The 19,263-nt window shown below is 39.5% G+C and overlaps 1 protein-coding gene across 6 annotated transcripts in view; it reads left to right on the forward strand.

Annotated features, from left to right (window-relative positions):
• Positions 1 to 12,304, forward strand: part of PLP1 (proteolipid protein 1) — a 104,317-nt gene extending 92,013 nt beyond the window's left edge. For 4 of the 6 annotated variants that reach the window (XM_081277560.1, XM_081277562.1, XM_081277564.1 and 1 more), the window contains 6 exons: positions 5,105 to 5,291; positions 6,046 to 6,307; positions 7,451 to 7,619; positions 8,086 to 8,159; positions 9,075 to 9,140; positions 10,238 to 12,304. In XM_081277560.1, coding sequence (XP_081133686.1) covers positions 5,105 to 5,291; positions 6,046 to 6,307; positions 7,451 to 7,619; positions 8,086 to 8,159; positions 9,075 to 9,140; positions 10,238 to 10,309 — 830 coding nt within the window. In that variant the 3' untranslated portion in view covers positions 10,310 to 12,304. The remainder of the gene's footprint in view (positions 1 to 5,104; positions 5,292 to 6,045; positions 6,308 to 7,450; positions 7,620 to 8,085; positions 8,160 to 9,074; positions 9,141 to 10,237) is intronic. The other 2 variants (XM_081277561.1, XM_081277565.1) reach the window with 2 other exon arrangements.
• The last annotated feature ends 6,959 nt before the right edge of the window (positions 12,305 to 19,263 follow it).

Below are 19,263 nucleotides of genomic sequence, written 5' to 3' on the forward strand. Positions count from 1 at the left end.
GAGCTGATCCTTGAGGCGTGCCCAGGGCATGGGAAAGGAGGGAGGGCTTGGGAGCTCTTGGCTACTGCTTAAAGAGACAGCATCAGGATCAACACAGTCACTGGGATGGACCTGGATCTGAATTGCAATGGTCCTGTTAATCTCTGTCAAAGAACATTGTGAGAAGTGCCTAAAGTTCTATTACAGATTGATTAGACTTATTTGGGGGAGTTTACAGGTAAATGTATCCAACTCTAAACTGATTTCTTTTGGGCTGGGGATGTGGCTCAAGCGGTAGCGCGCTTGCCTGGCATGCGTGCGGCCCGGGTTCGATCCTCAGCACCACATACAAAGATGTTGTGTCTGCCAAAAAATAAAACTAAAAAATAAATATTTAAAAAAAAAAAAACAAGTTCAAAGCCAGCCTCAGCACTTAACAAGGTCCCAAACAACTTAGTAGGATCCTCAAAATTAAAAAGAAAGAAAGAAAGAAAGAAAGAAATTAAAAGAGCTGGCCATGTAGCTCAGTGATTCAGCACCCCTGGGTTTAATTCCTGGTACCAAAAAAAAAAAAAAAAAAAAAAGGTGGCTGGAAGGTGGGACATAGGGCTGAAGAGATGTGTCTTGGTGATAGACTTCTTCCCTAGCATGCACAAGGACCTGACTTCAATCCTCAGCATGACAAAGAAATACAATAAAATGAAGAATGTATAGAATTATTAAAAAAAAACTGATTTCTTTCCTTTGCTTGCATTTGGTCCACAGGACTTGGTTTTATCCATTTCATTACTTGATAATAGGTAGCTTTGTTTTTTGATTCATAGACATAATAGTTTGTTATCCCAAACAAGATTCTCTCAAGAAAAGGGACTGGGCTTCCAAATTACTTCTATTTCTCATAGTGCTTAGGTCACTGCTAATGTGTTTAATGCTTGTGCTGAATCCATGTAAACAGAAATAAAAGGAAAACACTAGAGAGGGTCATTAGTTTTCTCTATGATCTCTCATCAAAGTCAGGCAGTTTAATCCAATTGAATTGCATTGGGTAATGTTATTACTGTACAGTTCTTTTATGCCAACTCTACCATGTTTCTGTCTGTACTTAGCCTGGAAATGTGAGGATGTCTCTTCAGAGAGCCAAGGAACTTCTCTTCCTGATTTCTCACATGTTTCCTGAATCCACTTCACACCCTTTTAACCATGAAGTGTTCTGAAATGGAGATGTTGTGGTTTTAAGACTATTGTTCACACATCCCCAAGCTCATTTCTTGGTTTGTGAAAAATCAAAGTGAACCCAATGGACCTTTTTCAGAATTCTTTGTCACTTACTTTGATGAAAAGACAGTTTCTTGTATGTTCTGAGGTTTTCCAAGTTGGAATTCAAATTGATTTTTGCTTAGACTAAGATTCTTCACTTCTACTGAACTTAAATACCCTCAGAACAAATCTTTCATCTCAATCGTGAAAAGATGGACATCCAATGCTTACGCTGATAATGTTGAACTGTTTGCAGCTCAACAGTGATTGATTTATCCAAAGCTATTTATTTCAGACTTGTCATTAAAATCTCATTAAAGCCTACATCCTTCTTGTCTCTTGATTTAAGCAACAGTGCAACAGAAAAAAAGGGACAAAAATTTATCTAACCTCTAAGAAAACAAAGATAAATGGATGTAAAAAGAAAACATCACTTGGTGATTCACAGTTGCTCCCATGGCTTAGCCCTTTGTCACCCAGTAATAATACTACATATGACACTTTCTGATTGTTTGAATGATGGTCAAGGAATCAAATATACTAAGGATAATTTATCCTCTAATTTTTTTAAATTTTTTAAAATTATTTTTAGTCGTTGATGGACATTTATTTTATTTATGTGTGGTGCTGAGAATCGAACCCAGTGCCTCATGCATACTAGGCAAGTGCGCTACCACTGAGCCACAGCCCCAGCCCCCAATTTATCCTCTAATGTTTAAAGGCAGGTTATCTTAATGTGATGAGATGAAAAACCATCCTTAGTGTGTTGTTTAGAAGGGACATCAGCTAAAACTAGAGTGAAATTCTCTGTTTGCCTAGCAAGAGTTCAAGTTCCTCCATCTCTAATCATACCTGTACCACCATTTAGCCCCTCCCATGGTGAAAAGGCAGGGGTGAGTGAGTGGGCCCAGGATGGCCACTTGCTAGGGTGGATGACCCTCCTTACCCTGGGCTAAACAAACAGTCCTGCTATTGTTTTCTGGGTCTAACCCCTTCCCCACCCTAGGCCTGCAGGCCCTTGCAGAATACCAATGAGGCTCCTGAGATCTTAGGAGAAACAAGGCTTCTTTGTCTAGGGAAGCTATGGAGGGCTCTGTCCAAGCCCTGACCCTGTGCTGGGGAGAGAGGGAACACTGGGGTCACTGACCATCCCCTCCCCCAACCCCCTGTCTTCAGATACCTTCTTTACTAGAAGAGTCAACAAGTTTGAGACTGGGGAGGAATAAGAAAGGCAGGGAAGGAAAATAATAGTACTGTTGACTTCCAAGTACCCGTTCTTGACTTACAGGATACATCTAATATTTTATTGAAAAAAAGAAAGGAGGATCAATTTCTGGAATGCCTCCTGAGAACAGTGATTAGTTTCAGCTGTTGTATTTTCGTCTCTGGCATATATGTGTGCATGTGCCCATTTGTGAACATGTGCGTGTGTGCACGTGTGTGTACAAACACTCCACAGGCCAGCACAGATGAAGCATTTTTATCAAGTATACTTGCAGAGTTCATGCTGAGTAAACAGCTTCCACTCACATTAGCACAGCTACAAACTGTTTCTTATCGAGGCCAAGTTTTCTGGCAGCAGAGCTTCAGTTCATAGAAAAGGAAAGAAACTCAATTGTGCTGCAAATGTTTGCTATGTATTTCACTTGGCTTGGGCTTCCAAGCCTCTTCTCTAACATGATACATAAGGATCTTTGGAGAAGAAACTCTTTGAAGTTCAGGGAAGGGCTGTAATTTCAGGAGATGGTGGGTACTAGCTCTTAATCATTTCGTGGCTCTGGGAATAGAGACATGCCTCTATTTCAACTTTCCCATCATAGAGAAAATTTGGTACTTGAGAATATGTTCACATTGATGCAGTTTAGCCATGCAGATCACGAAGTGTTCAAGCACTCAAGGATAAAAAGAAGCTACAGTATTATTAAGAGAAGCAGGCAAAGGATTCCCATTTCCCCTGGTATCATGATATAGATAAGGGAACTTGTCTTGGCAGTATGCTTGAACATGAAAATCTAAACCTAAGACATTAATAGAATTAATTTTCATTCTATTCATCCAAAATAGCACCTTCTCAGCACATTTGCTGATTATTTGTGTGTATGCATACTATATGAATAGATCTATAAGTTAGTATGAATAGAGAAATGCATATATTTAATTTATATGTGTGTATACATTACATATAAAATATATAATGTGTATATGTACACATACATGCATATAGAAAGTTTGTGTGTGTGTATATACATGTTTATACAAGTATATGTACACATACGTGTATAAATTAAGAATTTTTGTTTGTGGAACTTAACATTTTCATTTTTCCACCTTTTAGGGATCTGGCCAAGAAGCCAGAGGGAACCATCCATTTACCCATCTAGTCAGTCATCTGTTTGGCATTTGACATACTTCATTACATATGACACCTTAGAAAATGGGACTAGTACTTGGGACATAGCTGCTTCCAGAGCCTGTGACTTGTATGCCTTTCTCATTTCTCAGCAACACTGGCATGGGGATGGTGTATCGGATCTGAGAATCTTGGGGACTCTTAGCATTTTGAGATACCTGTGTGTCCCAAGTCCTAGTGTATTTTCCTCATGCCAGAAATATGTTTTATGCTTTGATGACTTTGTATAAACTTCCTTTGAGGCATATTGACAAAATTTCAGTGTAGGACAATGGGTAGGGATGTTTGACAAGCTGCAGTATGGGCTGGGGGACAAAACAGCCATTCGACCTACCCCCAAATCACTAAGCCTACATTTTTAAAAAATTTTCTAACAGATACAACATTTTTTATGCCTTTATTTTATTTATTCATTTTTATGTGGTGTGGGGGATCGAACCCAGTGCCTCGCACATACTAGGCAAGTGCTCTGCCACTGAGCCACAACCCCAGCCCCACTAAGCCTACATTTTTTTAAAAAAGATTTTTTAGTTATAGATGAATGCAATACATTTATTTTATTTATTTATTTTTATGTGTGGCTGAGGATTGAACCCAGTGCCGTACACATGCTAGACAAGTGTTCTACTGCTGAGCCACAACCCCAGCTACAACCCCAGCCCTAAGCCTGCATTTTTATTTTTGTAATAGTAATCTTCCTATTATCATTTCTTGTCCTATACCAGTTTCCTTTTTCCTTTTGGAATCTTTCTCACACATCTAGACCAAGAAGAATTAAGTGTCTCTTGCAAAAATTATTCTCAATATTCAGCAACATCCAGGACATGAAATTTGCAATGTTTTTTCCACCTGGAATTCTCTTTAAGCCCAAATCCTGTCTTATAATACCAATATCTCTGGTTTTTACTCATCTATTCTGAACACCAAGCACATTTACCCTCTATAATCATTTACTTGGCTGCCTGGAATTGTTAGTTGAGAATATTAGATATACCTAGTTAATTACTCCTCAGTGAACTAAGTGCTCCCATCTGGTAGAGTCTGTATCTTTTCTGTCTTCATATCCCATAAAATACCCAGCACAATGCTGGGCACGGAGTAAGCATTCCATAAATAATTGATGAATGACTGAAACAAACAGACTGGAACAACATAAAAAGAGGGACTGATTCCATAATCTCTTTGCCTTGCTACTTGAATTACTGAACTGTTTTTAAAATACCATAAGTTCTGGGAATTAAAGGTAAGGATTTATTTTCAAGAATGAAACAAAATAAGGATTTTATATCAATCTCACATTTCCAAAGCCCCAAATTCTAGATTCTCCTGATTTTAGATTCCAGGGTGATCATTTTATCCATATTTGGGAGCCTAGGAGCTGCCAGGTACAGCAGAGTGGCATGAGGGCATGAGCTACCTAATGTGCATGCCTGACTCTTTCCCCCTTTTCTTTCCCAGGTTTGTTAGAGTGCTGTGCAAGATGTCTGGTAGGGGCCCCATTTGCTTCCCTGGTGGCCACTGGATTGTGTTTCTTTGGGGTGGCACTGTTCTGTGGCTGTGGACATGAAGCACTCACTGGCACAGAAAAGCTAATTGAGACTTATTTCTCCAAAAACTACCAGGACTATGAGTATCTCATCAATGTGTAAGTACCTATCCTCATACAGAAATTCATCTCTTTTTCCTTCTCTCCATCCTGAAGCTACAGAACTCATCAGTACCTTTGTGACTAGTAGGGAAAAGGAGTGGAGTGAGGCAGGATTCTTGATTATTCTCTCTGTGTTCATATTCCACTTATACCACATCAGAAGCCCTAAATGAGGGGAGAGTACCAGATTCGTAGAGATGGTAGTCTGCCTGCCTGCCATTCCATCCTACCCACTCCTCATTTCCTCATCCATGTTCTATTTCTGCTGGATATGGTTAATATTGCTTGAGTTGCCTCCACAATGGTAGATATAGAGAACCCAAGGGAGGCACAATGACTAGATAGAGTGGGGTCACTTCTTGGTTTGATATACTGATTGCATCTGCTCAGGCTTAGTACTGAGTTTCTCCTGCTCCTAGAGCAGTTAGTTTACTGTTCTTTCATCTTTCCCTTTTTACCTAGCTCCTCCTTCCTGTGAGGTAGCATCTCTGAAGGATCAGGCAAGAAGGGCAGGGCCTTTGTTCTCTAGGTTGCAGGGTAAGCAAGGGTGGGTGGAGGAACCTGTGCTTCTGGTCACCGGCTCTCTGTCTTCATTTCCTTCAATAAAGATAAGGTGAAACCCTGGAACAGTGATTAGTGATTCCTCTAAAGAACCTCTATCCTTGTTAATGTGTCCATTTAGATGTGTACCTCACTTGTGTGAGAAAAGATCTGGGTCCTCAATGAATATGAATGTCTGGTCTCAATGCAGGATCCATGCCTTCCAGTATGTCATCTATGGAACTGCCTCTTTCTTCTTCCTTTATGGAGCCCTCCTGCTAGCTGAGGGCTTCTACACCACCGGCGCAGTGAGGCAGATCTTTGGCGACTACAAGACCACCATCTGCGGCAAGGGCCTGAGTGCAACGGTAACAGGGGGCCAGAAGGGGAGGGGTTCCAGAGGCCAACATCAAGCTCATTCTTTGGAGCGGGTGTGTCATTGTTTGGGAAAATGGCTAGGACATCCCGACAAGGTGATCATCCTCAGGATTTTGTGACAATAACAAGGGGTGGGGGAAAATTGGGCGTGAGTCTGTGGCCTCATCCCCACCCAAGACAAGGTCCTGTCTCAGGACCTGGCTTTTGAGTGAGGAAGCGATGGCCACAGCCGAACGAGAGGTCAGGAAGAACGTGGTGCCTGGCCGGCTTAGCCTCACTTCACAGATTCCCTAGAAAATTTCATCTTGAAATGAAAAACATGAGTTTTCTGGGATGCTTTGTATAATCAGACCATTTCTAAGCCATCTGTTGGTATCTCTTTACTCCCTTCTTAGCAGGGACCACAAGAGTGGATCTGACTGTACAAGAGTGTAAAATGCTCATGGGATTGAGTCTTAGACATCTGATCTGAGAGGGGGAATGGATCATAGAAATTAAAAAATTGACTTCAAGGTGGAATGCATAATATTCTGGGATCTTACACTGTTGGGGGTCCCAGACTGAATTAGAGTAGACTTGCATATTTAATGTTTTGTCTCTGCCTGAGGGCTATCCATGCTTCTAGTAAGACATACATTGGTTTTCAGTTGATCTTTCGGGAGCTGGGCTGAGTTATGGCTCAGAGGTAGAGTGTTTGCCTATAAGTGCAAGGCTCTGGGTTCTATCTTTAACATCACAAAAAAATTGGGGGGGGGCTAAATATGTGTGGGTTGTGGCGATCTCTTTTTGTGGCCAGCAGTTAGCTTAGAAGGGTTTTTATATCTAAAATTTAAATTTCCTATTGGCTTTGCTCAATGACTAGGGAACAAAAATCTTGTGACAAGGAACATTTTCTAAGCTCAGCCTAAGGCACAAAATGGCACTACTTTCTTTCAAGATCTGTTTTGATTTCTTTACACCTTATCTGCCCAAAAATTTCCCTGAAGCCTCTCTAACCCAGGGATCCTCCTCACTCCAACCCCCACCCGTTCCCCCTACCATCCCTCATACTTGGGGCCGGTTCTCTAGTAAATACTGCCAGTGATACATGGCAGAGATGCCCTGTTCACTAATTTCATTTGGGGGAGATCTCTAGAATCTGGTTTCATTGGCTTATGCCACTCCAGTGTCTCCCAGTTTGTATTTCAACATCTGCAGGCTGATGCTGGTTTCTAACCACCCCATGTCAATTGTTTTAGTTTGTGGGCATCACCTATGCCCTGACCGTTGTGTGGCTCCTGGTGTTTGCCTGCTCAGCTGTGCCTGTGTACATTTACTTCAATACATGGACCACCTGCCAGTCTATTGCCTTCCCCAGCAAGACTTCTGCCAGTATAGGCAGCCTCTGTGCTGATGCCAGAATGTATGGTAAGTTAGGGTATGGGTGTCTTAGCTCCCCTACCAATTATGGGAGTGACATATATTTGTTTCTTTTCATAGGGTAAGGGGGTGGTGATTATGAGAGAAATATAAGATGATGAACACTTGAGTCTTAGGTTGTTAATCCCTTCCCACTGAAACCAGAGATGTTTCTTCCCTGGGAAGGGTACTTGGAAGTGGTGGGAGTTTTCTTGGTTATTCATACTGCTTGCTCTATTCTGATGGACTGCTGTTCCCAACCCCAAAGCAGCACATTTCAATAACAAACAGAAGATTTCATATCTATTCAGTACCACCTTTGATTTTTTTGTAAGTCTCTAGAAAAGAGGACCCTGATTATTGGCAATATGCAACTTTACAACCAGGATAATTAGAGAAGGCTCTAGGGGAAACTCTTCAATGTGGCCCCATATTCTATGAAGCTTACCGTGGTTGATTTGTACATCTTCCTTAGGTGTTCTCCCATGGAATGCTTTCCCAGGCAAAGTTTGTGGCTCCAACCTTCTGTCCATCTGCAAAACAGCTGAGGTAAGTGGTCCAATTGGTCTATTTTGCAATACAATGGCAAATACCATAGAAATTTCTGTCTGTGGCCTTCAATTTTCAAGACTCAAATTTCTCTTTGTTGGATTTGGGGTTAACAGATTGTCCCTCTACAAAATATTGCCTAAGTATGCTTGAGCCAAAGAGCATGGATGGTGAAAACAAATTCCCAAAATTTTCTCCCCTAAAAAAGAAATGTGTAGCTTTAGGTAAATATAGAGCTTAATAGCAGAATTCCCCAAATGAAAATTTACATCCATTTAGTTAAAAACCTCATCAAAAGAATGGGCTGTGTGCAGAGACACACATGGTTTCTATAAAACACTTTCAATTTGGAACTTCTTAATCTCTAATGAGAGGTAAAATAAGTACATTTGAAAAATGTACTATTGAGAATAGATATTATACACAAATGAGGCAGGGGAATAAAAGTAAATCCTGGAGAGGAAGGCAGTAAACTACTTCTTTTTCTTTTTTGGTACTGAAGTTTGAACCACTGAGCTATATCCCCAGCCCTCTTTATTTTATTTATATATATATTTTTTTAAATTTTGAGAAAAGGCCTCACTAAGTTGCTGGGATTATGGGTATGTGCCACTATGCCTGGCTTGTAAACTATTTCTTTGAAGGCAAAGTATTGACTTTAAACTTTGGGATCCTGGGTATAACTATAGGGAATAAGTTGATTCTTTGGTAGCACTATCTTTTGTGTTCTGGGTCTATGGTGTACATTACAGATTGGGAGGTCTACATTTAGAGAAATGAAAATAGCAATTAGAAATGCAGAATTAACACACAAGGATGATATCAACATGTTTGAAAAACTGCATTTGTAATTAATAGTGGAGCATGTTTTTTGCTGCTACAAGAAATAGTTTTTCCTCTTGGATTTTTCTACAGTTTCAAATGACCTTCCACCTGTTTATTGCTGCATTTGTGGGGGCTGCAGCCACACTGGTTTCCCTGGTAAGTAGTTTTCGAATGATTTTGCAAACAAATGGTCCTGAAATAGCTTGGGTATGATTATGCTAAAAGACAAGAAAATGACTCCTTTCAAATATGAAATGCTGGAGAGAATCTACTACGAAGATATAATATAGTAAGGTATAGGGCTATATATTTCTTCTTTGGGTTGGCAAGGCAGAAATACTTCAGGAATTAGATGGGAAAAAGGAAAGTGGCATTGAGAAAAGAGAAGGTAAGAGATTAGTCATGACTGATAATTTAGAGCATTTACGAATCATGTAATATTGCCAAGTGCATTGCAGTGAAAATTATAGTTAATTCTCAACACAGCTGAGTCTGATTGGTGACAAGAATCATGAAAATTGCTAACATGATTTGCTATAGCTTAGGATTCTATGTGCTATAAATATGAGTCCATTTTGAAACTCTCCAGTGGATCTGCTTACTCTCAGGGAAATACTGGAAGGACCTCGTAACATTATTAGAATTGCAATTCTATGTTCCAGGTCTTTCCCATAGTGTTACAGTGCAGTGTTAAATGAAGTGTGCTTCATTCACTATGAAGATTAAAAACCTAAGATATTAAGGGGTAAATCAATTTACCTGAAGTCATTGAATAAACAATGAACAGAAAAGAATGAGATCACAGAATCCTCCTCCTATTGCTGAGGCTTTCATGCAAAGTCAACTAATTTCTCACTTAGTAAAATAGAGCAATCAGCAGGAGAAGGCTATGTTATGACTGTGTGTCTACACCAAACAGCCTATGACTGCAAGTCACTCTGATGTATGGATGTGGCAAAAGCCATGCATTGTTCACTTCCTTAAGGAAAACTCAATGCTAGGTCAAGCATAGTTGTGACATAAGTCCTTATTGATTCAACTCTCCAGTAGTGGGCCATTGAAAGGAAATGTCTCGGGGAGGATTTCTAATCAGCATGTAGAGAGAAGCCTGGGATGTGCTATCTTAGGAAGAGCAGGATTTTCCCCTTTATTCAGTTATGATTTCATTTCTCCCCTTCTTCACTCCCAAAAGGATTTGAGGAGGGAGAGCTTCCTTGTCTACTGTCACTCATATTTTCTCCTGTTCCCTACAGCTCACCTTCATGATTGCTGCCACTTACAACTTCGCTGTCCTTAAACTCATGGGCCGAGGCACCAAGTTCTGATGTTCCATAAAAATCCCCCTTTGTCTAATAGCAAGGCTCTAACCACACAGCCAACAATGCTGTGACTCCCATCTTAACTCTGCCTTTGCCGCTGACTGGCCCTCTTCTTACTTGATGAGTGTAACAAGAAAGAAGGGTCTTGCAGTGATTAATGTCTCTGTGGACTCTCCCTCTCATGGACCTCTTTTAGTCATTTTTCTTCACAGCTGGTTCCTGCGAGAAATGGGAAATGCCCGAGAAGGTGACTCCCCAAATGCAAGTCACAAGGAATGGAGGCTCGAATTCAATTTCCTTATAACTCCTGAGGACCAGTCAGTGCCTTCTTCTCAAAGGGCACTTCCACTGATAGAAACAAAGTGGAAAGAAAGATGCTCAGGTAGAGAGAAGGAATGTCCTTGGTCCCCTTGCCATCTAGAGGAGCCAAATATATTCTCCTTGGTGTACAAAACAGGAAAACCATTCCTGTATCCCTATTACCACTGAAGATAGAAGAAAAAAAAACAGCAAAACAATAAGAGCATTTTCCCAAATCTGCCTGTTGCATCTGGGAGAAGGGGGTCAAAGCAAGGATCTTTCACCCTTAGAAAGAGAGCGCTGACCCTGATGGTGATGAACTCTTGAAGCCCTAACTCAGCCAACCTTACTTATAGCATAAGGGAGCGCATAGTGTCTGTGTAGACAAAGAGGGTATCTGGCCTTACACCTCTTTAGGAAGAGAAACAGGGTGTTGTCAGCATCTTCTCACTCCCTTCTCCTTGATAACAGTTACCATGACAACCCTGTGGTTTCCAAGGAGCTGAGAATAGAAAGAAACTAGCTTATGGGAAAAACAGACTAGTCTAAGGAGCAGCAGTTACTGTTGGCTGACGGTGTAACTCAAGATGGCCCTCTGGTAGACACAGGATAGATAACTTTTTGGATAGCATGTCTTTTTTCTGTTAATTAGTTGTGTACTCTGGCCTCTGTCATATCTTCACAATGGTGCTCTTTTCGTGGGGTTTTATCCATTCAGTCATAGTAGGTGATTTGAAGATCTTGATTTGTTTCAGAATGATGCACATTTCACAGTTTCCAGTTTGTTTATTCCTTGTTTGGGGTTGTATCAGAAAGGGCTAGAGAATGATTTTTGGATTATAATTCTTTTAGAAAGAGGAAAGTTGAAGAGTAAGCATAACAAATGATATTTACAATTAGCTAGTTGCTTGAATCTGTTGGAATTTTCTACAAATATTCTGCTGTTTGCAGAAACAGATCTGATGAATCTGAACCTCAATTTGAATAACCTGTTTGATCGTTCTTTCTAGCTAGTGGGAGATGATTTACTCAGCAGTGTTTTCTTGGTGTGTTAAAAGTTAGGTTTAATGTAGAGGTTATTTTCTTCTGGTATAGATCACATAATAGAATGTATCAGCTGTCAGCTATTCAGTTAGTAAGCTTCCATGGAAAAGGACAGAAAGAGTTTAAACCTGAGTAGTTCCCAGTCTTTTCCTGTTTTTGTTAACTTTGGGTAGATAAACTTATCTGAATGGTTGTTATTGAAAGGACAGTTTCTACTGTAGCTCTTTTGTTGTAAAGAGTTACTTGCTCTTTTCCCCCAAAGTGGTCTCAGCAGTGTTTAAGGAGATACAAAATCTTTACAAAAAGACACTTGATACTTGTTTTCAGACCAGTATACAAGATAAGCTTCCAGGCTGCATAGAGGAAGGAGAGGGAAAAAGTTCTATGAGAAACCAATCAAGATCAAGGGAAGTGAAGTAATCTGTACCTTGTGTTTTATTTTTATTTAATAACATAGTAAGTAACCAACCCTCCCCTGAAAACCTCACATGCATACATACACACATGTACACACACAAAGAGAGTTAATCAACTGAAAGTATTTCCTTCATTTCTGATATAGAATTTCAATTTTAACACACATAAAGAATAAACTTTTAGAAACTTATCTTACAAAATGTATTTTATAAAATTAAAGAAAATAAAATTAAGAATGTTCTCAAACATTGTTTCCTTTGAGTGAATTGTTCTGTTTGATCTCATGATAGAAACTTAAGAATTGTTTCTTGTTGAAGAAGTTTATTTTTCAGGTCACCTAAGTCATTCTCTGAAATAAATAGTAGATAAATAGATCACTTCTATTTTTATAGCTGGAGACACTAAGGAATAGAGGCAAAGAAATTTTCCCAAAGAAATCCAGTGAGTACCCCACTGTGCAGCCCAGCTGCCCCTGTCTGCAGTCTGAGCCCCATGTCCTGTGCTAGCCCCTCTGACAGGCTCCTGACATGGCTAATGGGCATGTGTGCCCAGTGAAGCTGGCTGCCCAGTTGCAAACCAGGTACACTCAGGAAGGCACCAGTGACCGTTACCACCCTGTCCAGAAGGGACCACAAAGAGTGAAGCAGAGAGGCAGAGCCTGTGAAGGCACATTGGCTGCTCTGGTCCTCAAAGAATTTGGTGTATCAGAAGATGAATTAATCTACTGCAAATGCATAACTCCAATATTCACATGCAGGAACTCTCACCCCCAGTTGTTGGTAGTAAGAGGTAGAATTTGTGGGGCTCTACCCTCTCCAATGGGATTAATGTCCTATGAAGCTTCCAGAGCTGCCTGGCCCTTCCATCTCTCCTATCACCACAGAGACGGCATCCTTGAGTAGTGGGCCCCAACCAGACACTGGGTATGCCTCTGCCAGCACTTTGATTTGGATTTCCTAGCTTCAGAAATAATAAATTTCTGTTGTTTATTAAAAAAATAAATAAATACACTTGCAGAGTTTGGGCTAGAACTCCAGGTCTTGATACTAATTCATCACCTATTTAAAGGTTTCTTCTATCTTTGAAGTTGGGTGTGAGAGTGTTCTGCTAATTCAAATAGGTTACCTCTTCTCTGTCCTAGTGGTGCTCCATCCCCTGGTGTGTATAGGATTAAATTATTACCTTTACTTTAAATTGTTTGGCCACTTCAATAATGATAGGGTGGTGCTTCATACATGACAAATACTTAGTTTTGTCTGGAAAGTACTAGATGAAAGGTTTGAAGTTTTTTTTTTTAAAGAGATGAGCCTTTAGCTATCTTGCCCAGGCCAACCTTGAACTCCCCAAGCTCAAGCAGTTTCCCAAGTAGCTGGCACTGCAAGTGTGGGCTGGGTATAATGTTTACAGGGCAGAGCAGATAAGTCAAGGGCAATGTAAATGTAAACAGGCTAAGGCAGGGCACCATTTAAATAAATTAGTGACACCCACTTCCCTGGATGGCTTAGCCCACTAGTCCACCTGACATAGAATTAAAGCCCTAGAACAACGCTAGGTTAAAATTTGGCACATTTGGGCAGCAGACTGATGACCAGCCTAAGGAAAGATAACTTAAAATTGCTGTAGACTCATTGCCCCATAGTTGAAGCTAGCGAAGAGCATGATGGGTGAGAAAGGAGGCTTTAGCTGGAGGCAACAAGTCAGTTAGCAGTTAAGGAGCTCCGTTCAAAAGTAGTTTCAAAGTAATCTGATTTCTACTTCACCACAATTAATATTCTGCAAGCGAGTCTGGTTGAATGACTTTAAGACAAAAAGAATAAAAATATGACAAGGACTTATTTTTAGACACTGGAAAACAAGGGCACAGCACCATATTTTGGAGAATTGATTCAGGGTGCTACAGAATGAAAGTATTTTTGCCTTAGAGGAGTTGAAAGCCAGTTCCCAAGAAAGCTGTGTTTTCCATCTGCCCTTATTTGGCTCTGCCCTCTGGGACAGATCTATAGATGGAGTTTCCAGGCTCTCAGAAGCTGAGAGCATCTCCAGTCTATCAAGTGAGCTCATTGTTCATAGCTCTCCCACACACCATAAACCTCCTTTCTGAGAAATGAAAGAGCTCTCTTTGTGCTTAGATCAGCCAAAGATCAAGATGCAGCAGTATAAACAAGAAACATTTTCTTACAGCATCAGTTGTATGGCTTTTTCCAATTTTCAGGGTCAGTACTGAGTGTAGTTATGCAGCATGTGAAAGCTGCACTTTGTCCAAAGCAACATTCATCCATTCTTGTATATATTTATTGAACACCTACTAAGCTTTGTGATAAACCCTGGGAGGTTCACATTTGGGACTGTGAGTAGAAAGCTGATGGAGACATGATCTTATATCAAGGGTCTTTCTCAGCTTCATCCACAGCAAAGAAGTCTCCCAGGGTGGCTAGAATGGAGGCAGGGAGCATTCAAAAGGGAATCTGATTGGCTGACTGCAATGGGCATCTGACTTTTCCCCTTAGTATGTGGGAGAGGTAGTGGTTAAGGGTCATGACTTTAAATGGCTCTGGTTTTCTAGGGCCCTGATAAAAACAAAACATCAATTTAGAATCTTAAAAACTTGTGACTTCCTCTCCCTGTTACTCTGCTCCTTGCCTTACATGTGACAGTATTTGTGCACACCCTGGCACAATGCATGTGCTTGCTTCTACCCACTCCATCATTTGAGGAGTCAGAGGGCACATGGATCAGGATCTGTATAAACACAAACAATTCAGCCTGACTTTTCCTCCCCATCAAGGCTAAATCTCAGAAGCCAAGGAAGGGAAATATAAGTTATAATGTCCTTTTTTTCTTTGAATTTCCTTACAGAATTTCCTTATAGTGAATACAGATAGTGTGTCTATTTATATCTTAAAAAGCAATACTTAGCCTTTTTTTTGTACCAGGGATTGAACCCAGGGACATTTAACCACTGGGCCACATCCACAGTTCTTTTTAATTTTTAATTTTGACACAGGGTCTCAAAAGTGCTTAGGGCCCCCTAAGTTGCTGAGGCTGCCTTGAACTTGCAATCCTCCTGCCTCAGCCTCCCAAGTCGCTGTTACAGGTGTGTGCCACCATGTGTGGCATGGCATTTTCCTACATTAATAAACAGGTAAGGAATTCAATGTCCTTAAATTGGGAGAGATTTTCCTTGTTCACTCCATTGCTTTGAACCAAGCAGCCATACCCTGCATTATTTTCATTGTTCCACCACCTTTGCTATTTATGTGTTCCTGATCTGGTACTCCTTGAATTGATCTACTTTATTTCAAAGGAAAAAAATAAGATAAACTCGTGAATAATTTACAGATTAAAAAATAATCCAACTTTAGCATTTTATTTAAACTTTTGACATGTTTATTTAACAAATCCTTTCTGCCAAGTGTTATACTGGATGTTTTTAAAAGCTCAATAAAAGATAAAAAGGGTTACAAAGGGAGAGAGGAAGCATAGTGAATAATGAGACTACCTGTCCTTTGGAAAAAGATAAAATCAGGGGGAAATTTGTGCAGTTCCAAAAGAAACACAGGTTCACATAAAAGAAGACATAGACATGCAAGTATGTATCTAGAGAAAGAGGCCCATGTTATGATATTTAAGGTTAAAAATGTTTAATAACATTGGACTATTTTGCTTACAAACATGAAAAGTAACCTAGTTCTGGGTTCCATCTAGATTCATTGATATTGTATATATTATGTGAAACTCTTATCTTTCAAACATCAAAAAGGAATACCACAATACTGCACTCTGAGGGTTGCAATATTGAAACCAAATGAGCTAACTGGTATTTGAAAGTTTATAGATGGTTTTTATTTCTAATTGACATCTTCAAAAATTCTTAAACTTAAAAACATTTTTTTTAAAGAAGGGAAACCAGGCCAGGTGCTGTAGGGCACACCTGTAATCCCAGCAACTTCAGAGGCAGAGGCAAGAATATCGAAAGTTCGAGGCCAGCTTCAGCAATTTAGGGAGTCCCTAAGCAATTTATCAAAAGCCTGTCTCAAAACATAAAAAAAAATGGCTGTAGATGTGGCTCTGTGCCCCCTGGGTTCAATCCCCAGTAAAATTAATTAATTAATTAATTAAAGAAGGGAAGCTAGCCAGACACAGAGGTACACAACTATAAACCCAGCTATTAGAGACGCTGAGGTGGGAGGATCACATGTTAGAGGCCAGCCTGGGCAATTTAGCAACACCCTGCCTCAAAATAAAAAATAAAAAGGATTGAGGGTGTAGTTCCATGGCAGAGCACTTTCTTAGCACGTCTGAAGCCCTGAGTTCTATCCTCAGTACCAAAAATAAGGAGAGGGAGAAGAAGAAGAAGAAATACTAACATAAGAATTGTCCTATATGCAGATGATAATTATAAGATAGAAGTGGTCAGTGAAGAAATGGCTCAGATAATTATTTCTAGGGAAAAAAAGCCTACATGCTAACATTTTAAAAAACAAATTTGTTATTTTCAGTAGATGTTTCTAATTCCTTATTGGTGAATAGTGTAAATAATTCCATAGAGTAAGTTCCTCAGGATTTATTCTGCATCTAGTTTATCTGGGAGGATACAAAAAATTACATTTCTTTAAAGCCATGTGGTATATAGGTGTTTACTGAATTTGCATGTGTGTGTATTGTTGTCATTATGTGTTTGTTCGTAATAGCTGAAGTGGTTTCGGCCATTTAAAAATATCTTTCAGGTTTAAATATTTTTAGACATTCATCAGGACATAGGGTTTTGATGACCTATTTGTCTCAGTGTTCAAGAAGACCCAAAATTAATAAATATTGGCTCAGTCCATAGGTAGTCACCTCCAGCAATAATATCTGTATTTGATTGAGTACTCCACAAAGTACTTTACAGGTCTTATCTCATTTAATATCAGTCTTGGGAGGAAGCAGCAGCAACATGCTCAAGCATGAACCCTTAATGGTCACATCAGTTTATACAAGAGAATGTTGATCCTATCACAGCTCACCTGATTAATAACCATAAAGATCTGAAGGAGTAAAATTGCAGTGATTGTAGCTTGGTACCAACCAAAAACTCCACTGACAGAAGCAGTGGTTAAGAAGGATAAGAAAGAAGTGTAGTTCTCTCCCGACCAGCTGAAGGTCGCTCCGGTGAATTTCCTGGGATATCAAATAAAACACAGACACATATTACCTTTAAATCAAGCTTCAGAACAGCTCCTTGGCTCAAGCTTCCCAAATGGGAGAGCGAGGAAAGTCACGAGACGCAGGCGAGAGAAAGCTAGCACATTCAGAAGTGAACTTTTATTGTGAGGGACACTCATTCTTTAGAAAGTTCCATCTAGAAAAGATCAAGAGGGGCAGGGTTAAAAGGACAGGTAAGGTAATTCAACCCCTGGGGCTGCGGGAAGCCACACCTATGCATGAAGACACATTCTGCTACTTCAAGGATGGGGCAGTGTCTAGGCCACTATGAAAGTGACTAGGTCACTATGAAAGTGACTGACAGAGCCTCTTCCAGTCATGGGAAGGAAAATGCCAGTCATTCAGCACAATGGCCCCCCACAGTGTAGATAATGAATTCCCCAATCACCTCCAAACATTTTGTATTGTTTGACCCTATTAAGTAAAACTCAGTGGACTCACCTCCTCTACCACACCCTTGTTGCCTAAAATGTGATCTGAGGACAAGCAGCATCAGGATAATTTGGGAGCTTGTTGGAAATGCAGAATCTCAGGTCCTGCTCTACAACTGCTGGAATAGAAACTATACTTTAACAAGATCCCAGGGTGATTTGTATATACATTAAAATTTGAGGAGACTTGCTGAGTATAATCACAGTAAAATGTTTTAAGGTGTACAACACACTGATGTTTACAACATTTTTATATTTATTTTTTAGTTGGGCACAATACCTTTATTTATTTATTTTTATGTAGTGCTGAGGATTAAACCCAGGGCCTCTTACATGCTAGGTGAGAGCTCTATTGCTGAGCCCCAACCCTAGCCCTGATGTTTACAAAATTAACATTATACTCATGTGCTTCTGTCCTAGTATACTAAATGCACTGTAAACAATGCAAAATAGAATGTTTAAAAGAATGAGAAATATGAGATAATATTTAAAATATTTTCTTTTATTCGATAGTATATAAAATTTATCTCTTATTTGAAACATGCTATTATTAATATTTTAGTGTGAACAATGTAATTGAATATGTCTCATTAATCTTGAAATAGTGGTTTAACATTCTGGAACACTGAGTTCAGTTTAAACTGACAATTGACTTGAACAGATGTCATAGCCGACAATGATACCTTACAAAGATTCTTAGATCTAAATGGACACAGAATGCCATTGACAGTGCTCAGTAAATTGTGCTACTAAATTTTCTCACTACACAATTTGCAAAGGTTTTTGTTGAAATTTGGCTTATTAAATCTCCACTCTCCCTAACATCATTTGGTGGCTCTTGCAAACTAAAATATTTTTCATAAATGAGTTCAAGCTATTGGAATAGACTGTTTTAGACATTTAAAAATGTCCTGTTACGGGGCTGGGATTGTGGCTCAGTGGTAGTGTGCTTGCCTAGCCTGCATGAGGCACTGGGTTCGATTCTCAGCACCACATAAAAATAAAGACAACAAAGTCAATCAACAACTAAAAAAGTATTTTAAAAAAACTATCCTGTTACTATTTTCTTTCTAATTGGGCAAACAGTTGACACAGTTTTCAGTAACAAAATCACAAGATGATGAAAACATTTCCAAACATCTGTTTTCAAATGCTCTTTCTATGGCATGCTTCTTTTGAAAGTCACTTGCTTTCTTATTCATTGTAAAACAAAACAAAACACATCTTTCCTTGACAAATAGAGTGAGGAAACCAGAGTTACTTTTTTATATTTGATGTTACTAAAACATTTTTTCTTATTTTAAGATTAGAAATTAATAGAAACAGTTTCTAATGGATCATATTGCAATCTCCATGCAGTACACACCTTCCACATTAGCACCAATACTGTGCAGCAGTTTTTCCAAATGATTTTGAGTACAAAAAAACTCTAAGGTGATCACTTATGGCATGCCTCTACCACAATAGTGGCTTTACTTCTAGTATCATTGGTTGGGAACATGCTTAAAATTTACCATCAATTCTGTAACACTCTTCAAAACTTTTTTTCTGACTGGAAATTTT

This window comes from Spermophilus citellus (assembly GCF_964194105.1).
Source record: "Spermophilus citellus genome assembly, chromosome: X".
Taxonomy (NCBI): Eukaryota; Metazoa; Chordata; class Mammalia; order Rodentia; family Sciuridae; genus Spermophilus; species Spermophilus citellus.